This window comes from Meleagris gallopavo, chromosome 11, assembly GCF_000146605.3.
Source record: "Meleagris gallopavo isolate NT-WF06-2002-E0010 breed Aviagen turkey brand Nicholas breeding stock chromosome 11, Turkey_5.1, whole genome shotgun sequence".
NCBI lineage: Eukaryota > Metazoa > Chordata > Aves > Galliformes > Phasianidae > Meleagris > Meleagris gallopavo.
This window is the reverse complement of record NC_015021.2, coordinates 3,547,800-3,573,306: the sequence shown is the minus strand read 5'-3', so window position 1 is coordinate 3,573,306 and position 25,507 is coordinate 3,547,800. Positions and strand designations below refer to the sequence as shown.

The window sequence follows — 25,507 nt, the reverse complement described above, 5'->3', positions numbered from 1 at the left end:
CATCCAAGTGATTTCAGCTTCTGAAACTAAGGAGATTTGCACTGGCTAAGTCTGCCAGAAATGTCTGGTACACATCTAAACAATGAGAGGATGCAGGCTTAACTTGAAACAATTCTTGAAGCCTATTTTTACAAGGATAGATGCAGGCAAAGGGTTAATAACCTGAAATCTCAGCCTGTGCTGAGCCTGTGCTGACAGGGCCACAGTTCCTTAAGCTTCTTCGTTACTCTACCTCCCTACCTCCCCCTCCAGCCAACAAATGTAAATAACTGTGCCAAGAGAAATTGTTATTTGTATAGCAAAAATTTCAAAAATATGCAAAAAAAATAGTTTCTGCTTCCACAGTAATTATCATGTAAACTTCTAGAGAATTAGACTTCACCAGAGATATTAGATGACATTTTTAACAGTATATTAGATGGCATAACTGTTCAACTCAGCAACTGTGGTTTGTTTGGGGCACTTTATTTTTTTTTTAATATAATTCTTGTCCTTGAATTCAGTAATGGATGTTTGGCAGGAATTGAGTACATACCAGAAAGCCTTCAGCAGGAACAAGTTAAAGTAACAGAGGAAGTACACATCAATGATAAATTTACATAGAAATTTGAGAATTTAAGTACATCAGCATAGTGCCTGAAGTGTTTCAAAAATGAAAAAAATTACATCCCTTTTCTGGTGATTTGTGGTAATACAGAAGGCGAGAAATTCAAACAACTCAAACGTTTACTGCCTAATCTGTTACAGGCAGAGGATGCACTTATGAACACTTTAGTATAAAATTGCTAACTGTTGAAGTAAATCACTTCATTATCTACCTCAACAATTGCTACAGTAAAAATATTTATATATGTTCATAAAGGATAACATTTACAAGAAGATACCCTCACTTGGAATGAGCTCTTCCCATACCTGCTAGAATAATTACAGTAAAATGAAAACTTGTTTTGCTTGTACTCTGATTTGCCTAACATGGATTTCCTACAAAACTACTGCCACCTTGAGTTAAGAGAGGTTTAACTTCCATTTGCCTTTTCTCAAATAATTCACAACTTACTTCAAATGCCTACATGCTCCGAGCTTTCACATTGCTGTGGTAAGCAAGAGGCACATAAGTTCTTAGTTACCATCCATTAATTTTGATAAAATGAGTTTTTAAATGGAAGCATGTTTGTGATAAACAAAGGGTGTGATATTTTATAACATTAATGCTTGCAAACCCTTAAAGAATATAATGGGAGTTTGCTAATGTCTCATTTGCTAAGCAGTACACTGTAGCACAAGCAGGTAGGCAGTTCAATGCCACCTTCAGAATTATAATCTGTCACTTGGAGATACTGTAACAGCAACAGCATCTTAGCAGCCTGTTAGTACATTTTAAATCACTGAATAGAAGGTACAAAAACCAGCAGTATCAATGCATTACAGGTTTCAATACCAAATAAAGGCTGGAAATTAGCATGTAATTTTAAACCTGATTTGCATGGCAATGTATGAGACTTAACCACTAATTTTTTCCTTTGTTATCTTAAGTCAACATAAAAACAAGGCAATACTAAACCAACCGTTATAAAAAATACACCAGACTAAAAAACCTGTATATCAGAACCATGATATTTCAACATATTTAAATAACATTTCAAAATAATTTCCAACAGGACAGGGGGAACTGAAAAGATACAGAAGGTTGGCACAAAGTACCACACACTGACCTCAATCTCCCGGAGTTTGGCACGCTTCTCTTCACTCATTTCTGAATATTTGACTGATGACTTGGACTCAGGCATCTCTTCTTTAATAGGATTAGAATACATGTGTTGCTCTTCTGACTTTGAACTCTGAGTGTCTTCCTCATCTTCACTTTCCTCTTCTTGACTTTACAGAAAACAAAGAATTAACTGGTTTATACATACCAAAGACAATCTGTCATAAAATGTACCCTATCTACTATTTAGTTTGCATTTAGTTACTAGTTTAGAAATCTGCTAAATGTAACAAACTGCGGTTACAAGAATGTCTCAGTCTGTGAGGCAGATACCTTTATATTTTCATTTAATTATATCACTAGCTTTTATTCCTCAGATAATTTATATTTTTCATATCAACAAAACAAGAATTCTTGAAATTTACAGTCAGCAAACCCAGATAGAACTCAGTTACAAGACAAATTTTTATTTCAATCGAATCTGTAAGTACTGTAATCATGTTTTTCAGACATAATTAGTGCTATTAAAGAACAAAACTACCTACACCTTTATTTTTGAAAGCAAGCCTCAATCATGGCAAATATTGAAAACGATATTCCCAGATTGGCCGCTAGAGTGCTTCAGCACAACACATAAGGCACTAAAGTGTTTAAAGCACTACTAACAGATGCTCTCTATTTGCCTGAAGAATAAAGGAGAAGACTGCTGAAAAACAAGAGATGTTAGGAAGTCTACTAGCATCTAAACATACACATCAGAATATTATTCATTCTTTTGTGTACAGAGAGAAGGCAGAGTTTTAGACCCCTTCAAATAAATCTGACATTCAAGATTACCAAACTGTAAATACTACCTCAGTTCTAACTATTTATAGTTATTTGACATCAAATAAGCTAACAAATCATTATCATTTTAAAGATAACGGTTAACAACTCTACCAAAAATTGTATTTTTACATGTCTACAGGGGCCAAAAGCATGTTGCAATAAAATTCTGACTTTCTATTTTCTTATATTCCTACTTTGAACATTTCTTTTGTTCTGCTCTTGTAATAAACATCTAACATAAACAGATTATCAAGACATTCAATCTCAAAAGGTAGAAAATAAATCATTTTTCATACTGATGAAAATGTATTCAAGTGCCCTCAATTTTTAATATTTTGCTTTTTAAGCAAAAGCAACTTGAAAAGTAACATGTTAACAAGTTAAAATGCCAATGCAGATACGTGTTTAAAATGTTTCTATAACTTCGGTCACACCGAAGTTTCAGTAAAAATACTTAATAAAGGGAAATGCTAGACAAAGATTATAAGAAAAAGATCCAAATAATTACTTTGGTATTTCTTCCTCCTCAGATTCTTCATGTTGATCAAAAAGCTCCCATTTAGAAGTGGTAACAGCTAGAAAACACAGTAAGATAATTTCAACAACAGAAAAAATTATCACTTTATCTGAAAATTCCTATTGGTAGGTATGATAAAAATCACATTATGGTAAAACCTTACAGCATCTAACACTTAATACAGACTTCTTAATTCACAAATATTACAAATTACAACTTATCAGAATATATATTGCTTACAGATATCCACGTATGTCACCTATTGTGTCAGTAAACCTTTCAGAAGCAATGAAGTTAGCTTATAAAATCTTAAGTGTCACAAACATATTTGGAAAAAGACTGCCAAAATACTTTTCTAATACTTACTCTTAATGAATCAGAAGTTAGTTTTTAAGGCTGGCAGGCTACCAAAGTATATAAATAAAAACAAAATAAACCAACTCCTTCACAGAAGACAACCAAGAAAAAAAATCACAACTGAAAACTGCTGCATTATTACAGAAATCATGTTAGTATTTTCAAACAGAGCAGCTGAAAATAATCATTAAATCAGTAAGTGAATTTAAACTGCCAGCTTACTTAGGAAAACAGCCTTCTAACAGGTACTTTGAAAACTAACCTTGAGCTTCCAATTCTGATTCATCCACTGCTTCCCACTTTGAAGGAGCAACTTTAAATATAGGCTCATTCTTTTTTGAGTCTTCAGCCGTATCCACTGTTGGAGAAAGACCCAGAAAAATCATTTCCGAAGCTCTATGAAAATTCTAACTTAAAATTCGTACTGAACAGTCAGATGCTAATACTGAAGTTTATTATATCACTTTATCAATTGCAAAGAAAAGAAATAAGTATTTGGAAGGTGAGATGCATCTATGTATCAAGTATCTCAAAATATTACAATCTAAAATAATTTTTTAAACTAATTCCTCCTATGATTAATTGAAATTAAGCAGTTACTAAACTACATGAGTCCAGGTTATTGGAGGGGTCTAGAGGTGGCCACAAAGATTATCAACATCTATAATAAAAAACTGAAGGTTTAAATTGCAAGTTGAAATATTTCATACAAGGTACTCCATCAAGATCATCATCCAATGACTTAATAGGAACTCCATCCAGATCATCAATAGGAGCAGCATCAATAGGAATTCCATCCACGTCTTCTAATGGAGCACCATCAAGCTCTTCCTCAATGGGAGCACCATCAAGATCATCTGGTACTTCCTGAAAGAAGATAATATCAAATAAATCTAGATGAAGATTGAATAAATCAAAGAATAAATCTAACTTGTTTTTCTTTATTTCTCCAATTACTTTTTTTTTAAAGATAATAGCTTTAAAAGACTTGGAACACCCCCAAAAACCCCTCAAACTTAACATAATTTTCTGCTACCAACTACATTTGCTTATTGCAAAGTAAAAGTATGACAATGTCATCCTATACAAAATGATAAGCAAGAACCTGGAATTTGTCCACAACATAATGGAAACCTTATAATATCATTCTAAAGAATCTTCTGATCCAAATAAAAACATTAAACTGAGGGTTAACTCAAAATATGCCAATTAGTCAGACAGACTACACTTATTACATATGAAAGATCCCCTAAGAACCAATCATTTGAACCACTGTCAGAAACTAACTATTTAGCAAGAATAAGTAAATATTATTTAAAGAGAATCAAGATAGCGGAAACAAAACTTTAAACAAGTAAGTACACATTCATTCAGTGCTAATGCTACTCTACAATTTTTAAGTATTGAGCTTCAAAATACTGAAGAACAGCTAACACATCACTATCTTAGGCAGTCAATAGAATTCACTTCAGAGCCTGTTTAAATAACCACTATCCAGGGGCAGGGAAATAAAAACAAAATTGATACATGCTGTAACATAACTAAAAAGTTGGCAACTTTTTGCTCTAACACAACACAAAGACCAATGCAGAATACCACCTGTGCAAATCATCTATCACAAGTCTTTCCTTCCAAATTAAGAACAATGAAATGGCTTTTTTAAACTAACCATGAAACTCATGCAGAAAGAAAACCGATGGCTCATTTAAGTAGTTATTTAAGTAGTTCCCAAGCGTTTCGCTTTCAAAGAAGCAAGTGTGTTTCTGACAGATTCTTGGCAATACCAGGCAAAGTATTCACAAGTAGGCCAAGAGTTATACACAGAAGGAAGAACGAAACTCACCCATCTAGAGAAGGGGCTCTCTGGTTATGCAGCACTCCTTCTCAGAAAGCAGCCTAGGCTCAAGGCTTCAGTGGCTGGCCCTTACATGAGTCCAGGGTGGCTCCACCCTGGCTTCACCCTTTCTGGTCATGTAGGGAGCACAGAGGCAAACAATTTGCCCATGTTTCCTGGACCGGCCTCACCTCTTCACCAGGTGCTCAATCATCAGTTCAAGCCACAATCTAACAGTTCCCCTACACTACATTATTCAGAATTCTCAAAAACTAAAACTAACCGTTAAAATCAAACTCTGAATTCACAGACACTGCAGAGTATTGCCAACACATAGCAAATGTATATCATTCTGCACTAGTCTTGTTCTGAAACGGTTGCAGAAAACAATCTGGTGCAGTACATTATCTACAAGCTGTAAACACATTAACAGATTAAACAATATTTGCATCTGAGTATATGTTACACCTGTCTCTAAGACAAAGCATTTGACATTAAAAAAAAAGGTTGTAGTGCTACATAAGCATGTTCATACCACAAAGATTAATCAAAATCCATAAAGTACTTTTACAAATAACAGCTTTGTTTACCCTAATAAAGATATCAAAATATCCCTTGTCAGTTTTATTCTATACTTACACATTCTCCCATCATCTGCTTGCATCACTACTAAGGACACTTACCTCTGTTTCTTTGTCTTCCATGATATTTACAAGCCCCAAGAAAATGTTCTGTAGTTTGATCAAAAACGGTTCTGGATAGATTGCCCAGTCTTCCCATGCTCGGAAGCACGTCATTACCCGTTGCTAGAAGCAATAGGAAAAAAAGAGCTAATGTTTGTATTAAGAAATTGTAAGTGACTGAAAATACACCACAGAAAGCTACCATTATAGAGATAGTCCAAACAAGTTCCCTACTGGAACATACAACAGCGATACTATACTGGCAAGGCAAGAAACAAAGAAATATATAAATACATTAGGATTTTTTTCTTTCCTCTAAATCTCACTTGAATGGGAAGTATACAATGGTTTTAAAATTGCAGGTAACTAAAACTGATTATCAATCTAGAGCTACTGGGAATGAAGGTAGAAGAACAAAGATTTAAACCGTAACACAGAAAAACCAGCTACACTGTAAACTTCATATTTAAGCTTCAAATTTAAAAAAACAAACAAAAAAAAACAAAAAAAACTGCATCACTACAACAGTAGAAGGAATAGAAGAAAGAGCAGGGCTAAGCATATGGAATGGAGAAGCTGAACACTACCTGAAAAAATTATTCTTAATTACATGTGGTCAGATTGCTTATCACACCTCAAAAAAAAATAGGATTATTATCTAAAATATTTAAAAACTAACTTATGCTTCTAAGTCCAGAAGTTTTTTTCAACACAAAGTAGCACAAATTTATTTTTGGAAGCGAAATATGGGTGGTCCTAAAGTATCTAAGAAACCTTGCTGGCACTCCCTAAGTACCAGATATACTCTACACTCCACTACTAAATGTACCATTAGGTATATAATTCTCTCACACACTAGTTGTCTTCCTAACATTTCATTTATATTTCTCTTCAGAAGAGGAGGCAAGAAGCGTGAAATAGAAAAGCTGCTGCTTCTCCAGTAATTTCAGAAAGACCAAAGTTAATTTCAAGGCTATTTCTGCAAGAAAGGAAACATTTTTCTTTCGGTAAAGCTTAATTACAAAGCTTGAAGTTTAAACCACCCATCCTAGTATTCAATGGCTTGTGCAGGAACATCTGTGTATTTGACTTCTATGTCATATAAATAACAATTAAATACATACCTTGAAATTTTCAGACTGTAAATGGCCTTGTATTGTACGGTAAGTAGCATTGAGATCAGAGAATATCTGACATAATTTTGTTTCAAAACTAGAATTAAACATATACATTTCTTTAGTTAAACTTTGTAATATATCTTTTCTGGACATACATAAGTCTTGAAAGTACCTGGGACACAGGATTCAAAAGCACAAGATTCCAATCCCCTATGTTTGGTTTAAACTGAATTACAAGGTAAATATAGTTACTACTTATTAAATCAGCTTTGACAACAACAGAACTATGAAGGGAGATCTTCACATCTGCTGCAGTCTTTTTATATATCCTGAAAAACTGAATGAGGATAAAAGGTGTTTTACAATCCTACATACAATCAAAGAATTCTCAAAAATCATTTTGTAAAATTCTTAGTTGTTTCTCTTCTCTCAATGAAAGGCCCTCAATGAAAGCAATGAGTAACAGCTGCTTTGCTTCTCTTTGAGTTTCCCTTAACATGCAAAAAATAAACTAGCAAAGCAAAGACAAGAAACGTGTTTTCAATCACTACACTTTCATAACATGTTGAATATTCCCCATCATGCTACAATAACATTAATGATACTCCTGCAATAAACACAATCATTTATCTGTATAGAGCAAAGGTTCTTTCCCTTGTACATTTTTGGTAAATTCTGCTCAGCACCTTAGAAACAAAGTGCATAAACCTCTTGTAAGGTCTCAAAACTTGGTGAAGAAGTGGGGAAGAAAAAATATAAATTAAAAATTATTTCTTAAATTATAAACTCTTTCAAAAACTTGTAATATCATACCTGGAATATTATGTACAGCCTCTTTATAGAAAATATGCACATATCCTCATCTCTTTACAAGGTTCCAAGCAAGCCACTGCTTGCATAGAGCACATACAAGGCCTTTTGTTTTTTTTCGTTTGTTTTACAAAACATCCTCTGCATTAATGTGCTGCTCCTTACACAGGTTCAGGTAGAAAGATAAGAACTACCAGTGTTGCAAGGGTATCTTCAAAGACACTTGTGAATTCCTCTACTACCACATTTATCCAGAGATGCACAACACTGAACTTAAGGACACTCCTTCTTAATCAGCAATCATCTAAAATATTGTACTTACAATTTTCTATAGTAGGAAGCATTGGCAACTTTAGCTGAAGAGTTGTACAACACATCTGATACCAGATATAATCTTGCTATCTACAAAAAAGAATGCTCAAATTAAGATAATATTAGAGCTTAATTATCCTGAAAATATATGCATTTTCCAGATATGATACAAGATGGTCTAAACCATCTAGAAGTATGAAATTAGAGCTAAATATAATGCAGACATGTTGTTAATATAAATATACTAAGATGCTATTAGCCCCCTATTATGCCACAGGCTGCTAGCCACATTGTAACAGTGAGTATATTCCTGAACTAATATTACAAGAGACAGATTGCAGCATTCCAGATACTATTTCTTATTTTTGAATGGGTTGCTCTGCAGTTTTCAATTTCAGAGCAAGGCGAAACATTATTCATAAGCAATTTCAGCAAGTAGTATAGCGTGTAACAAAAATACAACAAACCATACTGGAATTCAAGGTCTGGTCTTAATATGAAGTCTTAACACTAAAACTTGCAAAATAGCTTGAAATTTCTTGAATAGAAAAATAAAAAAATTGAAAATAGCTTTGAAATTGCTTGAAAATTTCACACGCACACTTTTTGTTAATTGAGCTCTTCCCCAAAAACCAGAAGTACGATTACAGAAAGTCACCATACCTTCTTGGGAAGAGGAGTCTTCAGAATGGACAGCGACTCTGTAATGCAGTCTACAATTTCTTCAGCAGCTTCTGCATTATTTAGACAGAAAACCATAGCATCGCCAATATCATTTTTTCGAGGTGTTAATCCACGCAGAATTTCCTCCAGCTTGTCTCTCTGTCTGAAATAAGAGGATTATAATACTTTCAATATAAAATTAGCAACATTTGGGGAATTTCTATTTCATAATGTCTTTGATTCTGCTGTCTTCTGGACTAAAGAAATTCTAAGTACTTTTCAATTCTACTCCTGAGCTTTTTTTCAATGATTCGTAATATGCATCAGTAAATCCAAATTCATCACATAAATGAATAATACGCAAAAAAATCACTATTCAAATATTGACTTCAAATAGAAATGAAGAAAAAATAGCTGACAAACAGCTAATGCAGAATATCAATATATCCAAGCACATAATAATCAATTTGAACATCGTTTAAGCCTGAATGAAAAACGAATAAATGGAAGCCACGTAAGCAATTTCTAACATGGAATTAGAATCATCAGATACAGAAAGTAGTAGAAAGCAATTCTTCCAGGTTTACCTGCAAGAAATCAATACAATACAAAGAAATAACTTTTAAAAGAACATCTTTTTAACCTTTCAAAAAGGGAATGTGAATTACATAATATGCAATACATATGTAATAATGTGTATTATGATACAAGTTGTGCTTCTGAAGTCTTAAGTATCACTTAAGTATGATGAAAAGGACAAAACGAAGCTATAGATACACTTGGATCAATGACAGCAAAATTTAAGACATCATGTAAGTACTTCCAGTACTACAACCGTTCCCATCACACTTAAGATTCACCACAAAGAACTCTGACAGTCTCTCCCTTTCTGCTAATAGTAACTGCTCTCTATTTTAATTTCAGAATAACAACATCAATAAATTTAAGATTATAATAATTGTTTAGTTCATTCAGTTCCTAGAATGCTGAGATCAGTGTTCTATAAATTCATTAAGCGATAGGAACAGAAAACATGGAAAAACTCTTCTCATACTTCCCATCCCCTTCATACAAAGGCTTAACATCCACTCCACTGAAAGAACTCATGACTCACCGAAGGCAAACCTAACAAAATCTAGAACGTACTTAGCACTAAATATCATCAAAAAGGCACTAATATAAAAAATAGTGAATGAGTTCATACTCCTCCTTAAGTGCACCCTTCTTGTTCGGCTCCTCCACGAATGCCTCTGTTTCTTGCTCTTCTGACATCCCATGTAAATATGGATTTAGTGGTGGTGGCCTCCAAAACGATCCATTTTTGAACATACGGAAATCTTCTGTCCTCCACTTGGTTGGAGCATCTCCCTGTAAAGAACCAGTTTTTGATTTGGCTTTATTTTGTTTGTTCAAATTTACTTCATAATTCTTAAGATTACAAACTGACACTAAAAACTTTACTTACCTGAAGAATTGAATAAAGCTTCCATCTATAATACACATGGGCTGGAGTCTGGTTTTCAAACAGAAACCTAAACCAGAGAAGAGAGACACACAAAACACACTGGGGGTTAATTATCTGAAGATAATTTGAAGGAAGCCATCACAAATATATCCAACCCCTGTTCACAATCCCACTCCACTGCACAATCACTGTTGGAGCTACTGCAGCCTTGGCACAAGCTGAGGAACTCACAGCTATAACACAGTCAGGCTGCTCAGACTGCATACTAAATTACTTGAAGTTTTCCACCTGTAAGATGTCAGAACACTCTGACAAGGCAAAAATCCACAGTATTTTTAAATGGCCAGATCTTTTACTTTGGCCATTTGTGTATTTTCCTCCATTTGTACATTAATTCGAAACAAACACTTCAACCTTACCACAAATAAAACATTTTTAATAGGTCTCTTAGTATTTCCATAAATTAAATTTTTCTGATTACATTTCAAAAGAATTTGAGAAATATATCTTAAATTCATTAACAACAGCAGGAAGTTCTCACAACTTCACTATGCTAGCTCAAGTTTAATCCTATCTGTACTGACTGACGTCAAAGGAAATTGTTTGATTCCAATTCTTGCTACAGGTTAGAAAGTAGGCTCTAGAGATCAGGCTCTGGGAAGATTTGTTTCCAATGAGTTATTTTGTTTGCTTTTGAAGAGATTTTATTTTATTTAGTTTGCTTCTTTTTTTAAATGTATTTTACTGCTTCCACAGACGATGTTGAATTTCTCAAATAGATTGAAATTAATTTTAAAATATTTGTGCAAACAATTCATAGAGTATATACAGGATATTTTTATACATTAGAATTAAAACTTCATATGCTTCATAAAATAACGTTCTCAAGCATTAGCTTGAGAAGTACAGTTTTTCAAAATTTAACAACTGCACACAAAAGCAGACATGATAAAACCAACTATTAGCAGTTCAGAACTGCAAAACAACTAGCTACAGCAAAAATAGTTAACAATTTCAAATCAAAGCAATGTAGTAAGCACCTGAACATTGGGTTGTTGATTTCTCGGTTCATGATCATGGCTTCAAACATGGGCCCTTCCCGTACCACAAACTCTATCATTCGATGTATCAGTGCGAGCAAATTCCTACAACAACAACACAGTTAAAGAAAAATTGATTCAGACCTAACACTATATAAAGCTACACTCCATCTAAGATACTATAACTGTGCAGAAGATTATTTTGCTGTATTGTTACGGACTGTACAGAAAATAAGGTAACATGGAACGAATAATAGCCTTGCATCACAGACACTGGCACTCTAAAATAAAAACATGCCTAGGAGCGCTCGAGTAACAACTTAGAAGGAAACCTCATTGCTGAATTTCCACAGCTTAGCCTACAACCATCTCCTGCTTAGGAGATGCTCAATAGTCCTTATGCATAAAACAGGCAACTGAGCACCAAAGAGCAATTAACTCTTAAAATTTGAGCCCTCACCTAACGTATCTAGTACTAAGACCCAAGTGTTAACTGCAGTGCTGCAAACGTACAAATGGCTGAATACTGTGTTCAAAACTAAATGCAAATGGTTTTGAATATTCAATAGAAACTGCATTCAGCTTTCAAACTATTCAAGAATAAATGGAAAAGCAAACAGCCTTCTTGATGCCAAACAGAGCAGTGGTTCCATTCAATTTGGGTAACCTCCTTTTGGTCAAGACTCAAGGATGAGATGCTGAACAAAACTGTTCATCATTCCATGTCATACCACTCAGTATTTCCTTCCTAGCACGCTCAAGAGAATCAAATCACAATTTAAAAAAAAAAAAAACATAAAAATCTGTATTCATTTTATTCAGCACTACTTCCTGAGACAAGCAAGAAGCATATCTGAATTAACTGCATGTTTTTGAAGCAGCATTTGAAAATGTGAATTCATTTATAAGTGTGCTAATAGCTTATATAATATATATAATGTTATATAAGCTTTATAGATAACAGTTATTTCAGTTTCCAACCTTTTGGCTCTGCGGATTTTTTTTCCCAGAAACTTGTTCCTAGTTTTTCAAATAGAGATTACCTACATGTATCAAAAACTTCACAGCACGTGCCTTCTGAATGTGATGCAAACAAAAAAAAATACAGATTTTTACATTTTTAAATTAGTTTTCTCAAATGTAACAAACTGATATGGGTCTTTTAAACTAAAACTTCCTATAGTAATTTTCATTATCCAAATTCAAAATAACTACATTGAAAAGCTGAATAATTTTATATCAGTTCCTGGTAATTAGGTGATAATTTTCCACCACGTCTAATCATAAATCTGTCACAGATACAATGCATTAGATAAATAAAAAAATATACTAAAATATGATAACAAAAAACCCATCCATCCATCTGCAAACTTGGCAAATGTTTTATGCCAGTTAGCATTAAGCTCTCTTTTCCTCTCATATCACACACAAAAAACCAAACTGATACATATAGCTCAACTGTCCTATACTTTTTATGATATCGTAAACACTGTAAGGAGGACAGCATCAGCAGTTCTTTGGCCATTTCATTTAAAGCAGTGTTCTGAAAGTGTAAATAGCAAAACTATTCTTGTTATATGAACTGCATTTGAAAACACAAATAGGAAAAAAATTACAATGCTCTTTTACATCTCTGAGCTATTGCAGCATTTGTTTATTGTAAGGCAAGTTCAATACGATCAATTCTAGCTTGCTACAGAACTGTGCTACTGGATTTCATCTAACTGTTCATTTATCAAGCACAATAAAATTGCTTAAGAGCAGCTTTTGTTTGGGCAAGTTCATCTGGTTCAGAAAGTCCTCCAATGTATGAAAAGAAACACTGGAGTGCATCCCACAGCTGAACAAGTGTTAATGTGCATTCTGGCATATAAGGCATTTCTCAGAAGAAAAAAAAACAACTGTATATATGTAATGTTTGCCTTTTAGTAACTGTCAAGACATAACAGATGTTAAAAATCAGTACTGAAAATCTGCCAAGGAGAATAGTTGAGCGCAGTATCCCACTGAAGTTTGTCAGAATTTGTACATAATGCAATACACCGTGTAATAGTCTTCATAACATTTATCATTATCACCTTCAGATATCAAGCCAAGGAAAATGAATGTAATGTATTTTCAAACGCAATTCAATTAACATGAGCTTTTCTTACCAACGAGCTTTCAGAACGCTACAATAAATAACATGGAACCATACTTCTCTCAGAAAGCTAATTACTATGAAGAACTGAACAGTTACATGAGTACTTATTCTTTAGTACACTTTTCAAATTAAGATTCCTCCTGGTCATTCTAATTATTCATGCCTCCACCCAACAAAAATTGTACCATCCTAAAGTTTAATAGAAAAATTTCTAGTCAAAATGCCACTTGAGCATTTAGTGATACGTTAATAGGCTACTGTAACTAGCTTTACAGATCTTTCTTCCCCCCACGCACACGCAAAAAAAAAGGGACTTGGTGACAATTAAAACAGTGTTGTACAAAAAGATGATAGTTTTAAGTGCATTTAAGATGTCATTTAGCTTAAGTTGGCCAACAAAAAAAGTTTTTCAGTCATAATAAAACCACATTTATTGGAGCCGATCGTACCAATGTCTGGTCAAAAACTGTATACTTTCCCAATCCATCCCATGATGTTTTCCTGGTCCCCCGCTGCCGCAGACAGTTCAGCTGGTGTTGCTCACCAAGGCCAATGTCAAAGAGAATTTGGTAATCTTTCGTGCTTATTTATAAAACAGTGTTGTGTTCCTATGTTTGGGAAAAGGTTTTAGCTTAACTGAGCAAGAGTATACCTAGACTGGAGCAAACGTAGAGGCACTGACAGAGAACAAAATGCAAAAATACACTTGCACTATGGAACTAACCATAATTATTGGCTGCTGCACACTTTAAAAACAGTAGAAATTAAAACCTATCACTAACTGAATTAGTTACGAATTGTACAACTTAAAAAAAGGAAAAAAATGACAGCATCACATTGAAGACAGCTGCATCCTAGTCATCAAGTACTTAAGAGGTTTATTTTGGGACTCACAAAGCATCACTAAAATAACCTATTTCTCTCTAGTGTTCACTCACAAAATTATCCTCCAACTATTTCTAACTGAAATTGCTCAAATACAGTGCAAAAAATAATTACTTCTATCTAGCCTCACTAAAAAAAAAGTTATTGAGATAAGGATAATAAGATCATAAAACACATTCATCTCTCTCATGCGTTATGAAAGAACCATTGCTCAGTCAAGCTGTTACCTTTTCCTCAACATCACAATTTTTCTTTAAAATTCCGAAGGGGAAATTTTCTATATTTAGATCAGTAATAATAAAGAAAAACATGTACCTTTCTGTTGGGATAACCACTTTGACTATGGCTTGCGACAGAGTCTGTATATGAAGTCACATCAGATAATAAACATAGAATATGTGAGTATTGTTAACAAGTAACAAGCAAAAATATACATATGCAATGAAAATACTACACATCTATCACAAGTTTTGCAGGCAATCACTGCTGTGAAGTTATAGATAAGCAATTACACAAAATGCAAATGGTTGTGACAGTGAACCATAAAGGTTCACTAATTGCAAAGTATCAGAACATTCCTGTCAGAATGTATACTGATGCACTGAATAGCTTCTACACTGAATATAATAATTAAGAGAAGAGTTCTTAAGTTTATGAAACGATTCTAAACTAATTGACTTGGATCAGGTTGGTATTACTTTATTTCCAAGTCTTAGAAGAAACAACCCTAACATTTAAGTGTCATTCAAAGAATCAACAAATTCTTACAAATGTAAATCAAGGTTTGTGATTACAAGATACTTACCCCTCATTTTTATCAGCTAATATTCCAGAAAAAAAGAGTTTGAAAGCTGACTCCATAAGTAGCATTAAATACTTACTCAATGTCCAGATAAATTACCTTCTACACACAATATATCAATTCCTCTAGAGTAAAAATAACACTACTCAAATTAAAACGTAGTATTTTGTCTACAGAAAATAATTTAGATACTGCAATTTGGCAGCCAACAAAAGGGGGAGGGGGACGTAGGAGAAAAATATCCAGGGAGCCTGGAGGGGGAAAATGATAGCTAGATTTAAAGCAGTGCTAAAATTAAGTCAAGACCCAATACATTGTAACCTAATGCAGACAGGAGACATCACTTCAGGAATTAGTTAGGTTCCCTTGGGCTACAGCAGGGAGCCAACGAGTTTGTACACTCAGGGCTGCCAAAGTCAGCCTGAACAATACAAATCTATGAAGCCACTGAAATACTCTCATAGATGTAGTGTTTAACAATGAGATATGGCCCAGGGTTCTATAAGTTACCTTCTCAAAATCTTCCTTGTTTTTTGGCGGGGGTAACATTGGAGCATTGGGATTCTTCAACCTCTCCCTAGGCTGGGCATTAAAAGGCAGACCTGACGGAGGAGGTGGGAGGGTATGCTCCATCATTGAAGGTGGAATGTATATTGGGTGTGGTGGGATAGGCACAGCTTTGCCCCAGCCTAGCTTCATTTCAAAGGACATAATCATCTTGCCTGAAAAAGGTAAAAACACAGTTGTCATGAACTGATTCCACAGTGGACCAGATTCTCCTGTGTAAGTATAATAGTTAGGTTTCCCTGCCAGTTTAATTTCTGCTTAAGTTGTTAACTTATCATATTTATCAAGCAAGATATATGCAATTCATTTGCATACATCTTATGCAAATGAAAGCCCATTACACAAAACATTTTATTAATCCTCCCTTATGTACATGTTTAGGAGACTACAGTATACAATTACTTGAACTGTTGTGCAAAAAAATTGAAAAAACTCGATTCAACACATCAGAATGAACAGAACAATTTTTAAGTTATATCATTGTTGCACTGTAATTGTTCAAAATGTTTTTCTTTTTCCTCTCACAGTAACAAATTTAAAATGATGTTATTCAAAAACAAATTTAATAAGCCATAACAATTCCTACATACTGTAATTTACTTAGCAATGGTCATGGAAGAGTACCATTTTGCATAAGCAGAGAACAACATCCTTTCATTTTCTATTATTTTTGTCCAGGATGTAGATTTCTGATTTTTGGCTCTTCCTGACCTATGAAAACATAACTTTCCTTAACACTTAAGATACCTCTTCCCCTTCCCCCTCCCCCCCACTAAAGATGGACAAAACACAAAAAGCACATACCCAAAAAACACATTTGTCATACTAGTTAACTCTTAAGTATTAGACATTCAGATACTACTCAAAAGAAAAAGATCTAATTATCATCAGTTACTAAGAATTATTTCCTGCACACTAGTCACATTTATTCAGAAAACGTACCACAAAGTGGTCCTAAAAAAATAATTATGACCCCTAACTGAAAAATCCATTTACCATTTAAATTCTTTAGAGCTCTTTCAGCGTCTCTCCTGTTCATAAATGCAACAAAGCCACAATTTCTTTCTCTTGCTCTTTCTTCATCAGTTCTTGGCCACATAATTTTAACACTTGCTAGTGGTCCAAAGCGTCCAAATTCTTGACATAACATCTCTTCATTCATCTAAACGAAATAAAAGTAAAAATTAGCCTCTCGCAGCAGTTTTTCTAAGATATTTGTTCATATTACTGTGCAAATGTGGATATTTTGATTTCATGGAGAACACTTAATCGATTCCTCACCAATTAAATCTGCTATAAAACATTAATAATGAGACTGAATTCTAAATTGAGCACAATCAAATTTCTCAGATAATTCTTCTCAGAAGGAAATATCCACAGAAAAATTATTTCTGTTCAGCATTTTTACATCTAGTAACTGATATTTTAACCTTAACCATTTCAGCATCATATACAGCACACCTATATTCAAATGAATACTGCCTCTACAATTGCTAACTGTACCTTATATATACACATTTTAAAATATGCTACTGAAAAAAGCTACCGTCAGAATTTCAGCTGGACACAAACATGCTAATGCTGCACTTCACAGGATGTGAAGAACTTACTTGAGGATTAATGTTTCCCAGGTACAAATTTGTTGTGCTTGGATCCCCAACATCGTGTGACCCTGGTGCATAATCATCCAGTACTACAGTAATGGAGAAGAAAATTAAAAGAGTCATAACCCTTACTATGCATTTAAGTGACATTACATTGAATGAGAAAAGAATCTATATTACCACCAGATGATCTGTTTCTTCTTGAAGGAGCATCCACTGAATAAATAAATAAAAAACATGTTTTTAGTCAAGAAATTTTGTAGACCAAACAAACATAAAGGCAACATGGACTCACTTGAACGACGCTGACCATCTGAATCCGACTGGGGAGGTTCAAAACGACTCAATCTACCTTTTGTTTTGTGTCTTTCATCACGCTCTTCTTGTATCCTACAGAACAAGTTGAATGTAAGTAACAACTTTAACAGTTCAATGTTTTTATTTTAAAATATCATTTTTTGAAATAGGAGAATGTTTAATGTTTATTGAACAATGGATTTGTTAAAATTTAGAAATTGCCAGTATGCTTTCATTTTTGCTGAATCAGGTGGAATGTAGCCATCAGAATAATTCCAGCTGCATGCTTCCTCATTCATACTGTCAAGGTATTTTTAGCTCAAAAAAAAAAAAAGTTTGAGAACCAGTTTGCAAGAGTAGAAATAAAAGCTCTGTTCTGACAGATTGACCTCAATTCCACATTGGACAAAAATCCATTATCTTTTCAAGATGCAGACAACTTCTGAGCATCTTTCTTCCTCTACTTTTTCCAGTGATTACTGACATATGCTGTTAAGAGTAACATCTGAACATTCCCAGTACATACAAAATCCTCCTTCTGTTTATCTCTGATGAAAGCCCTCACACAAGTAACTATTTGGTATTTCTCTGCCTTCTGATTTATTTTTTGGTTCATTTTCTTCATTATTCTTAATTATTCTGTATTAGCTCACATTCCTTTTAATAAATTAGTTTCTCCCATCCAGTCAGGTTTCTTCCTCTTCCTTCTCCACCTTTCTCCCAAGAGGAGGGAGGGGTGTCATGCAATTAACTCTTCAAACTGACATTCACATTAACTAAACCAAAAATCATCTTAAATTAGCTCTAGAAACATAACAGTAATTTGTTTATTCTGATCTCACATATATATGACGGTTTTTGTTTTTTTTGTTTTGTTTTGTCTTCTTTTTTGTTTTGTTTGGTTTGGTTTTTTTTAGTCTTTAACTGCTCTGGATATTTTTCTGCTTAGGAAGGCAGTACAAAACCTTAAAGGTCAGATAAACACTGCTGGCATGGAAGAAAATCCATTTTGACTCATTTTGACCAGCATACTTCAGTGCTTGTTCATCGATCACTTTTAAAGTCTGTGATTACAAAACAGAAATACTCTTCAGCAGTAGTGGAAAACTCTTCTTAGTACCAATCAGCACAGAGAAAGGCAGAAGCATCAAGGACATCAGAATACTAATTAGATGGGATTATCCACACAAATCACATCGACTTGTACCAACCATCTACCAGCAAAACTTCATACTCCATTTAGAAGTATGACTGCCAATGCTAACAGGAGAGAGACACTTTAGGGAGAGCTTAACAAGAAAGATCAAAAATACTGCCTGTAGAAACAAAGCAGATGTACTCTGTGTGTCTTGTTTACAGAAACAACCAAGGAAACTTACTGCTTTAGTTCTTCTTTAAAAAGTTCCAGATTGCTCTTTTTCTTTTCCTTCTCTCCTTTCTTCAAAGGCTAAAATTAAAGATACATCAGCCAACATTTGAGCAAGTACAATGACAAAAAAAAAAATGGAAATGGTATTTATGTAAAAAATTTTAGATAATTTCCATGCAGTTTTACCCTCAGCTTTCAAACCAAGTAAACTACAGAAGAAAATAAAACAAAACAGACTTGAAAACATTAAAAATGACTGCTACCAAACACAGCTATCAAATGTAAAATTAAGGATAGTTTGAACTAAACTTTACTACTTCTGACTACTACAGTACAGCATACGTGATCCAACACTTTCTCTACAACACACAAATTTAAAATACCTGTGGTGTGTTTTGTCACTTTGGTCCACTTTAAAACTTATGACAAAACTGATAGCTCCCTTAGCAAACCTTCATGCTCTAATTAAATTGATACATGTGTGTACATTTTTTTTTAAGAATACACACACATATATACACAAATATACAGTAATAATTTACATGTGTATATATGTATATTCAAATATTTTATCCACAGGCAAACTTCTACATGAAAAGAATTTCCATCCTTACTTCCTTTCAGACGTAAGTACAAGTCTGAAGAGTAACTGTAAATAATCAAAGATCCTCAGAAAAACAATTGAATGACAAAGAAAATGGATTTTTTTTTTTAACTGCACTATATGCACCTTAACTAACTCATGTGAATCCTTCTACAACATCGCTTTTATAACTGAATTTAAATGAAAACGTTTCCAATAGGCAGACATACAAAATATTTGTGTTACACACTACAGCTTTGGAAAAACTGGACTTCCTACTCACCCCAGGCAAAGTTGTTTGTTTTTGTTTGTTTTTGGGGAGTGTCTGCCAAATAAATAAAATCATTTTTACCTCATTATCTTCAATCACCATTGGACAGGGCAAGTGAGTAAACTGATTGCATTATCTGCTAAGTATTTATGACAAATTTGAAAAGCAGCAATATTCTTACAGTACAAATACTTGCATATGACAACAGAGCTCAGAGTGATTAAAAAAACACAATTAAATCCAGGTACTGTAGAGCTTTACATATGATGAAAATCAGAACTGCCATCCAGCATCACCCCACTATTCAAGATTTGAGGTTTGCTTAAAGCTGGAGGAAAGCTAGGATGGAATTATTCACAATTACCACATTCTATCTCATTTCCCATCCTAGTAGGCAGTATCACGTTGTTTTAATCTAAGTTTAAGAATCGTAGTAAGCACTTTTAAAGACTTCCAAGACATCAATTACACATTACACATATACAGTAGTCATATGTAACTATCACTTGACTTGATAACTAAGCCTGCTCATAAAAATTCTGGTAGTTTTATAACAAAAATCTGAGTTTAAGAACCAGAAACTGCACCCAACCATGTAATGGTCAAACTAAATAAAAACCATGCTGTTCAGTTTCAGAAACTCTCAAATTCTAAAACTTAATCATTTGGTAGAACTTACAGAGCTGAAGGGAACTGCTCTGATATTATCATCCAAAACAAACAATTGTTTTTAAAAAAATGACTCAAGAAGAATTTGCATCAATGCAAGTTTGTCTCGTTTGATTGGTTTGTGTGGGTTTCATTTCTCGTTTTTGGGGTGGTTTTTTTGTTTGTTTTTGGTAATTTTTGTTTGGTGGGTTGGTTTTGTTTTGTTTTTGTTTTTAAAGCTACAAAAGAGTAACAATAGATGGTAACAAGAAGAATTACTTCTAAAACCTCACAAATCCTCCAGACTGGAGATTGTTACTTTAAAACAATCATCAAATCTGTATTCATAACCAGCAGGAATACAGTAAAAACGTACAAATGCTGGAGACAAAGTGCAGCACCAAGTACATGGCACTGGATACAGGTCTACTAGATATCTGCATTTTATATTCTTGTTATTTTCTATGGAATTAAGCAAATCAAACATGTTCCCACCTTCTTTTACTGTGTGACACATGGAAACACTACTCTGCAAGACCACGCAGACTTTTTCTAAGCACTTCAAAACAACTGCTTGAACAAAGAGTTAGCATTCAAATAAGAAACTTACAGGCTTTTTGGTTTCTATCATTAAGAGGGACGGAGGCTTCTCATTAGATGGTTGACTTGGTTGGTTTTTTTGATCTGAAAATCGTGATGAAGGTTTATAGATTTTACCCCGTTTTTCATCTGTTTCATGTTCCTCTGAAACCAAAAGCAAATGAAAAACAAACTATATTAGCACTGCACAATACAGTTTACCAGGACGAACACTTCTGGTAGCTTAAAATCATCTTTTAATAAGAAGATTTTAATAAGAGATCAGTTATTTTCAAAGAAAATTTCCCTGAAACTTAAAAGGACAAATCATGTGTCTAAGTATTTTGTGAGTTAAAGTGAAAAGTAAATTTTAGCATCAAATTTCCATGACTATTTATAATGCTATGTATTCATTTTAAAATGCAATTCAAAGCCAATCTTCATCTTTACTCTACGATGAACAGTCTACCACTACCACCCAAAAAAAGATTAGTTATACCTTTAGATGCATTAACAATTCCTCCTCTTACAAATGTTTTCACTTTATTGCCATCGCTTCCCTCAAAGGCAGCAAGGAATTCTTCATAAATTTCTGCAGCAGCCTTCTCATCCTCCTACAAAGCAAACGTTAATCATTACTATCATCACAGAACAACCTTTGCTAGATAGCTATTCTTAAATTAGCTATATTACATCCTTTTTTATTTTCTAGAGTTTATACTATGAACTCTATCAAATGCACTTCAATTTCAGACTAAAAAAAAAATCAAATTGCTGAGATATGTGGGAAGAACACAGCAAGTAGTACTCAAAGCAAATAAGTTTGGTTTGAATTCATTTGGCAATTTAACATTTGAAAGGTGTTAAATTGAAAAGATTATATGAAAAGCCAACATGAAGCTTTGTTAACACAAGAACTGCTCTCTGACACTTATCCATTATCACCAATTCATTTAACTGAAGGAGACAAACATCAGGATCACCTTTATACCTTCCCCAGAAAAGTTAATTCAACTATTTAATAAAGTTGAGTAAGACAAACTAAATTAAACACCATTATATGCTTCTCTATGCTAGCATTTTCAGGAGCTTGGAAAGAAAAATCCCACTGCAGAACAGTATGAGTTGAGTTTGTAATGTTCGAAGTCCAAAAGCTCTAAACTTCCACTTCAGCAACTATATGCTATGTATTTTCCAACATTCAGATGCTCCTGAGCATCCCCAAATTTAGTTCATTAATGATCAAAATGATTAAAGTTAGATACTAACTCATCAGACAAAAATACACTTCGGAGAATAACAAGGATGTGCATTGGAACAGTTTCAGATACAACAGATACTCTAACTACTGAAATCTAAGATTAAAGAGCAAACAGAAAATAACCTAAGGTGATATCTGTCTTCATTTTAAAAACCACAATAATCAATGGATTGCTATAATTCAGCATTTCAGAATGCCAAACAACTTGATTTCTCACTTAGATGAGCAGAGAATCAAGCCTCCAAACGCCACAGACAGCAAGAACAAATTAAACACGTAAAAAATAATTCAACTTCATTCCTAAAAAGCTACGATTTTATAAATCAAAACAAAGTTCTTGATGAAGCTATTTATAATCTAACAAACTAATTCCACCCTTGCATACATGCCAAAATTTTGTTGTATGTGATTACCTTCTTTTTTAATTCCTCTTGTTCCTTCTTGCTCAAAGTCCGTTTGGCAGCACTCATTTTGCCAATGCTGAATGCTTTAAGTTTACTTTCCATTAAAGGCTGCAAAAGGAGTATGAAAAATAATAGAATGTTTGCAAAACAATTAAAATAATGCTACTCTTCAATTCGACCAAGACCAGAAAGTTTCTAAGTGAATTACAGGTGGCAACTGGTTTGTATGTTCAGAAAACAAAACAAAAGGCTTCCTGTACTTCTCTCTGAACTATCTAATACAATAAAACAAGTTAAATCTGTGCTTCAGAGAAATGAATGGTCATTGTTTTAATTAGGAAACTCCTAATACATCGTTCAAAGACATCTCAAACAATTTGATGGGTACTTCCTGTAAAACACTGAGAGAGCAAAGACAACAGGATGATGACCATGTTCAGAAGATATGAGGAATGGGAAGGAAAGGAGAGAAAAAGAAAATAAAGTCCTGGAAATTCCTAGTTTAACACAGTAGCTCATAAAGAACCAGCATAAGAACAAGAATAATATCCTAAAAGAGCAGAAGGTAATCTGCTTTGTCTTGAAAAGATTTTTTTCATGCTTTGACATAGCTGACGGTGATTAACTGTTTAAAAATAACAGTTCAATATAATAAAAGATCAAGACAAATAAGGTGTACAACTTCTCTATTATATTATTATAAAAAAAATCAGATGCCAACAACAAAATTTCCTCTAGGCATTATTTGCTGCATAAGAATGTTCATTTCTAGTATCAGCTTGCTATTCAAAATCTCTTTACCTAATATAAGAACAAAAAACTGAACAACTGTTAGAGATACTTTTAGCTTATGGTCCTTCTTTAGTAACTCAGAAACTTCTTAGATTTGTACCAAGCATTCAACCAAAAAGGTTTTTTATTTCTTTTTAAAACATTTCCTAGTTCCTAATTAAATGGGAAATGACCCGTTACAGATTAATGCAGCGTTGTCTCTGGAGTCATCTGCTTTCTGACGCTATGTTTGTCAACATCAGCTGCTGTGACTTGTTCATCAGCAGGTTTTCACTCATCTACATGTCTTCTAAGTTAATAAAATCACATTTTCCTGATGTCTGAATGACAGCTTATATTTCAGTATGACAAGCAGTACAGAACCTTGGCACGCTGCTGTGGCACAGCCATGCCGACAAATACAAACTGCACTCCTACTCAAGGCTTAATCTGCCATCCACAAGTCATCTCTCACAGCAGATACACACACATCAGCCACAGAGCCTGTGTTCTAGTCACATAATGGAAACAGCTGTAGGACAATAAGAGATCTGGCACTAAGATCTCCTCTCTTTAGAAATGGTCTCAGGGAAAAGCAGTGCTCCAAGTGACAGGAGCAATATCAAATGAACAGATTGAACTCATTTTCTCCTGCAACTCACATTCCAGGAGGCAGTTATAGCTTTAACTATATGCAGCTTCACAAAATGACTAACAGCAGAATTGCATAAAACTTAAAGACCTTCTTCCTTTACTGAATGATACAATGAGAGGAGTAAAGCAAGTGATGGAAGCAAAGCAAAAACTTCAAGTTAAGTAACCAAATCACTGCATGAAAGTAGATTCCCACTGAACATAACACTGCATAAGATGGCATGAAGTATTGAAATCCCAGTTTCACAGACAAAAACATTTTCAGAAGTGTTTTAGGAATGATTTTCTAAATTGCATCAAGGAAAGCAAGTCATGAAAAATATCCTATTTCTTCATTAGAAGTTTCTGCTGTCGTAACTTGAATAAGGCTTTCACACAAGCAAGTTAACTTGACTTCTTCATATGCCAAATATATACATATTTATGTATATATACATATAGAAAGATATCTAAATCAGAGAATGAATTGTCTGGCATTTATGCTGTTTGGCTCTTGCTGCATATTTCATTTTGGGTCAGGAACAGGTAAGCCCTCCTGCAATGTGCCAACCACAGGACCAGGAGAAGGTATCTTCAGTGCAGAAACAAAGTAACACTGAAACAAAGACCAGACAACTACATACCTTTTAAGCATTTTATATTAGAAAGAAAAACAGAGGATTGAAATAGGGTCACCTCTTCCCTCATTTTTCTGAGAAACCAACTGCACACAATAAAAAAGCCAACTTTAACATACACTGACTTAAAATTAACCAGCTAGCATTTTGAACTACGCTTGAGTATAAAAGAAACATATTTAAACACGAAGAAGCAGTGGAAACTGTATGCATCTGTTACAATGCAACATCCTTCAGTAGACCTTCCTACACTCCTGGCTGTCAAAAACTTTCAAGGAACATTTTTTTTATACAAACATCCATATTTCATTTACAAACACCTACAGATCGTGCAACAGAGTTTGTCTGCAATAAGCAGTTTTCTTTGCAGAGCAGCCCTCTTTCATTTAAAAAGAACATTTGGCCTTACATGTGTATCAGCAGACCCAGTGTTATGTACCGCATCTGGAGCTCTGACCTGGAGAGAGAATGAAGAGGAGGTGAGACATGGAAAAAGAAAACCAGGCAAACAAACTGCTTCCTTCTGATTCAGTTCTCTGCAAGTGATTCCAGGTTCAAAGTCCACATACTCAAGAAGGACAACATGCACAAAGTATTTCAGTGACATTTTGAATATTGTCACAGCACCCACAGAAGTCAAACAAGGGACTACCAATAAAAATACCTAAATTGTCACAGCTCAATTTTTAAACTTGCCATTAACACCATTTCAAGGGAAAA

The 25,507-nt window shown here is 34.0% G+C and overlaps 1 protein-coding gene across 3 annotated transcripts in view; it reads right to left on the bottom strand.

The window, feature by feature from the left end:
* The window catches only part of U2SURP (U2 snRNP associated SURP domain containing), a 35,217-nt gene extending 9,763 nt beyond the window's left edge, over positions 1 to 25,454 (bottom strand). Inside the window, exons 1-22 of one of the 3 annotated variants that reach the window (XM_010716390.3) lie at positions 25,197 to 25,454; positions 22,755 to 22,853; positions 21,580 to 21,694; positions 21,112 to 21,245; positions 19,010 to 19,077; positions 17,629 to 17,723; positions 17,517 to 17,549; positions 17,340 to 17,422; positions 16,726 to 16,891; positions 15,673 to 15,884; positions 14,676 to 14,719; positions 11,333 to 11,437; positions 10,293 to 10,359; positions 10,032 to 10,195; positions 8,828 to 8,990; positions 8,175 to 8,254; positions 7,049 to 7,136; positions 5,925 to 6,047; positions 4,118 to 4,274; positions 3,670 to 3,765; positions 3,042 to 3,108; positions 1,713 to 1,875 (exon numbers count right to left, since the gene is read on the bottom strand). In XM_010716390.3, the coding sequence (XP_010714692.1) occupies positions 1,713 to 1,875; positions 3,042 to 3,108; positions 3,670 to 3,765; positions 4,118 to 4,274; positions 5,925 to 6,047; positions 7,049 to 7,136; positions 8,175 to 8,254; positions 8,828 to 8,990; positions 10,032 to 10,195; positions 10,293 to 10,359; positions 11,333 to 11,437; positions 14,676 to 14,719; positions 15,673 to 15,884; positions 16,726 to 16,891; positions 17,340 to 17,422; positions 17,517 to 17,549; positions 17,629 to 17,723; positions 19,010 to 19,077; positions 21,112 to 21,245; positions 21,580 to 21,694; positions 22,755 to 22,853; positions 25,197 to 25,394 (2,520 nt within the window). In that variant the 5' untranslated portion in view covers positions 25,395 to 25,454. Of the gene's footprint in view, positions 1 to 1,712; positions 1,876 to 3,041; positions 3,109 to 3,669; positions 3,766 to 4,117; positions 4,275 to 5,924; positions 6,048 to 7,048; positions 7,137 to 8,174; positions 8,255 to 8,827; positions 8,991 to 10,031; positions 10,196 to 10,292; positions 10,360 to 11,332; positions 11,438 to 14,675; positions 14,720 to 15,672; positions 15,885 to 16,725; positions 16,892 to 17,339; positions 17,423 to 17,513; positions 17,550 to 17,628; positions 17,724 to 19,009; positions 19,078 to 21,111; positions 21,246 to 21,579; positions 21,695 to 22,754; positions 22,854 to 25,196 lie in introns of those variants that run through there. The other 2 variants (XM_010716389.3, XM_019618933.2) reach the window with 2 other exon arrangements.
* Between the last annotated feature and the right edge of the window lie 53 nt (positions 25,455 to 25,507).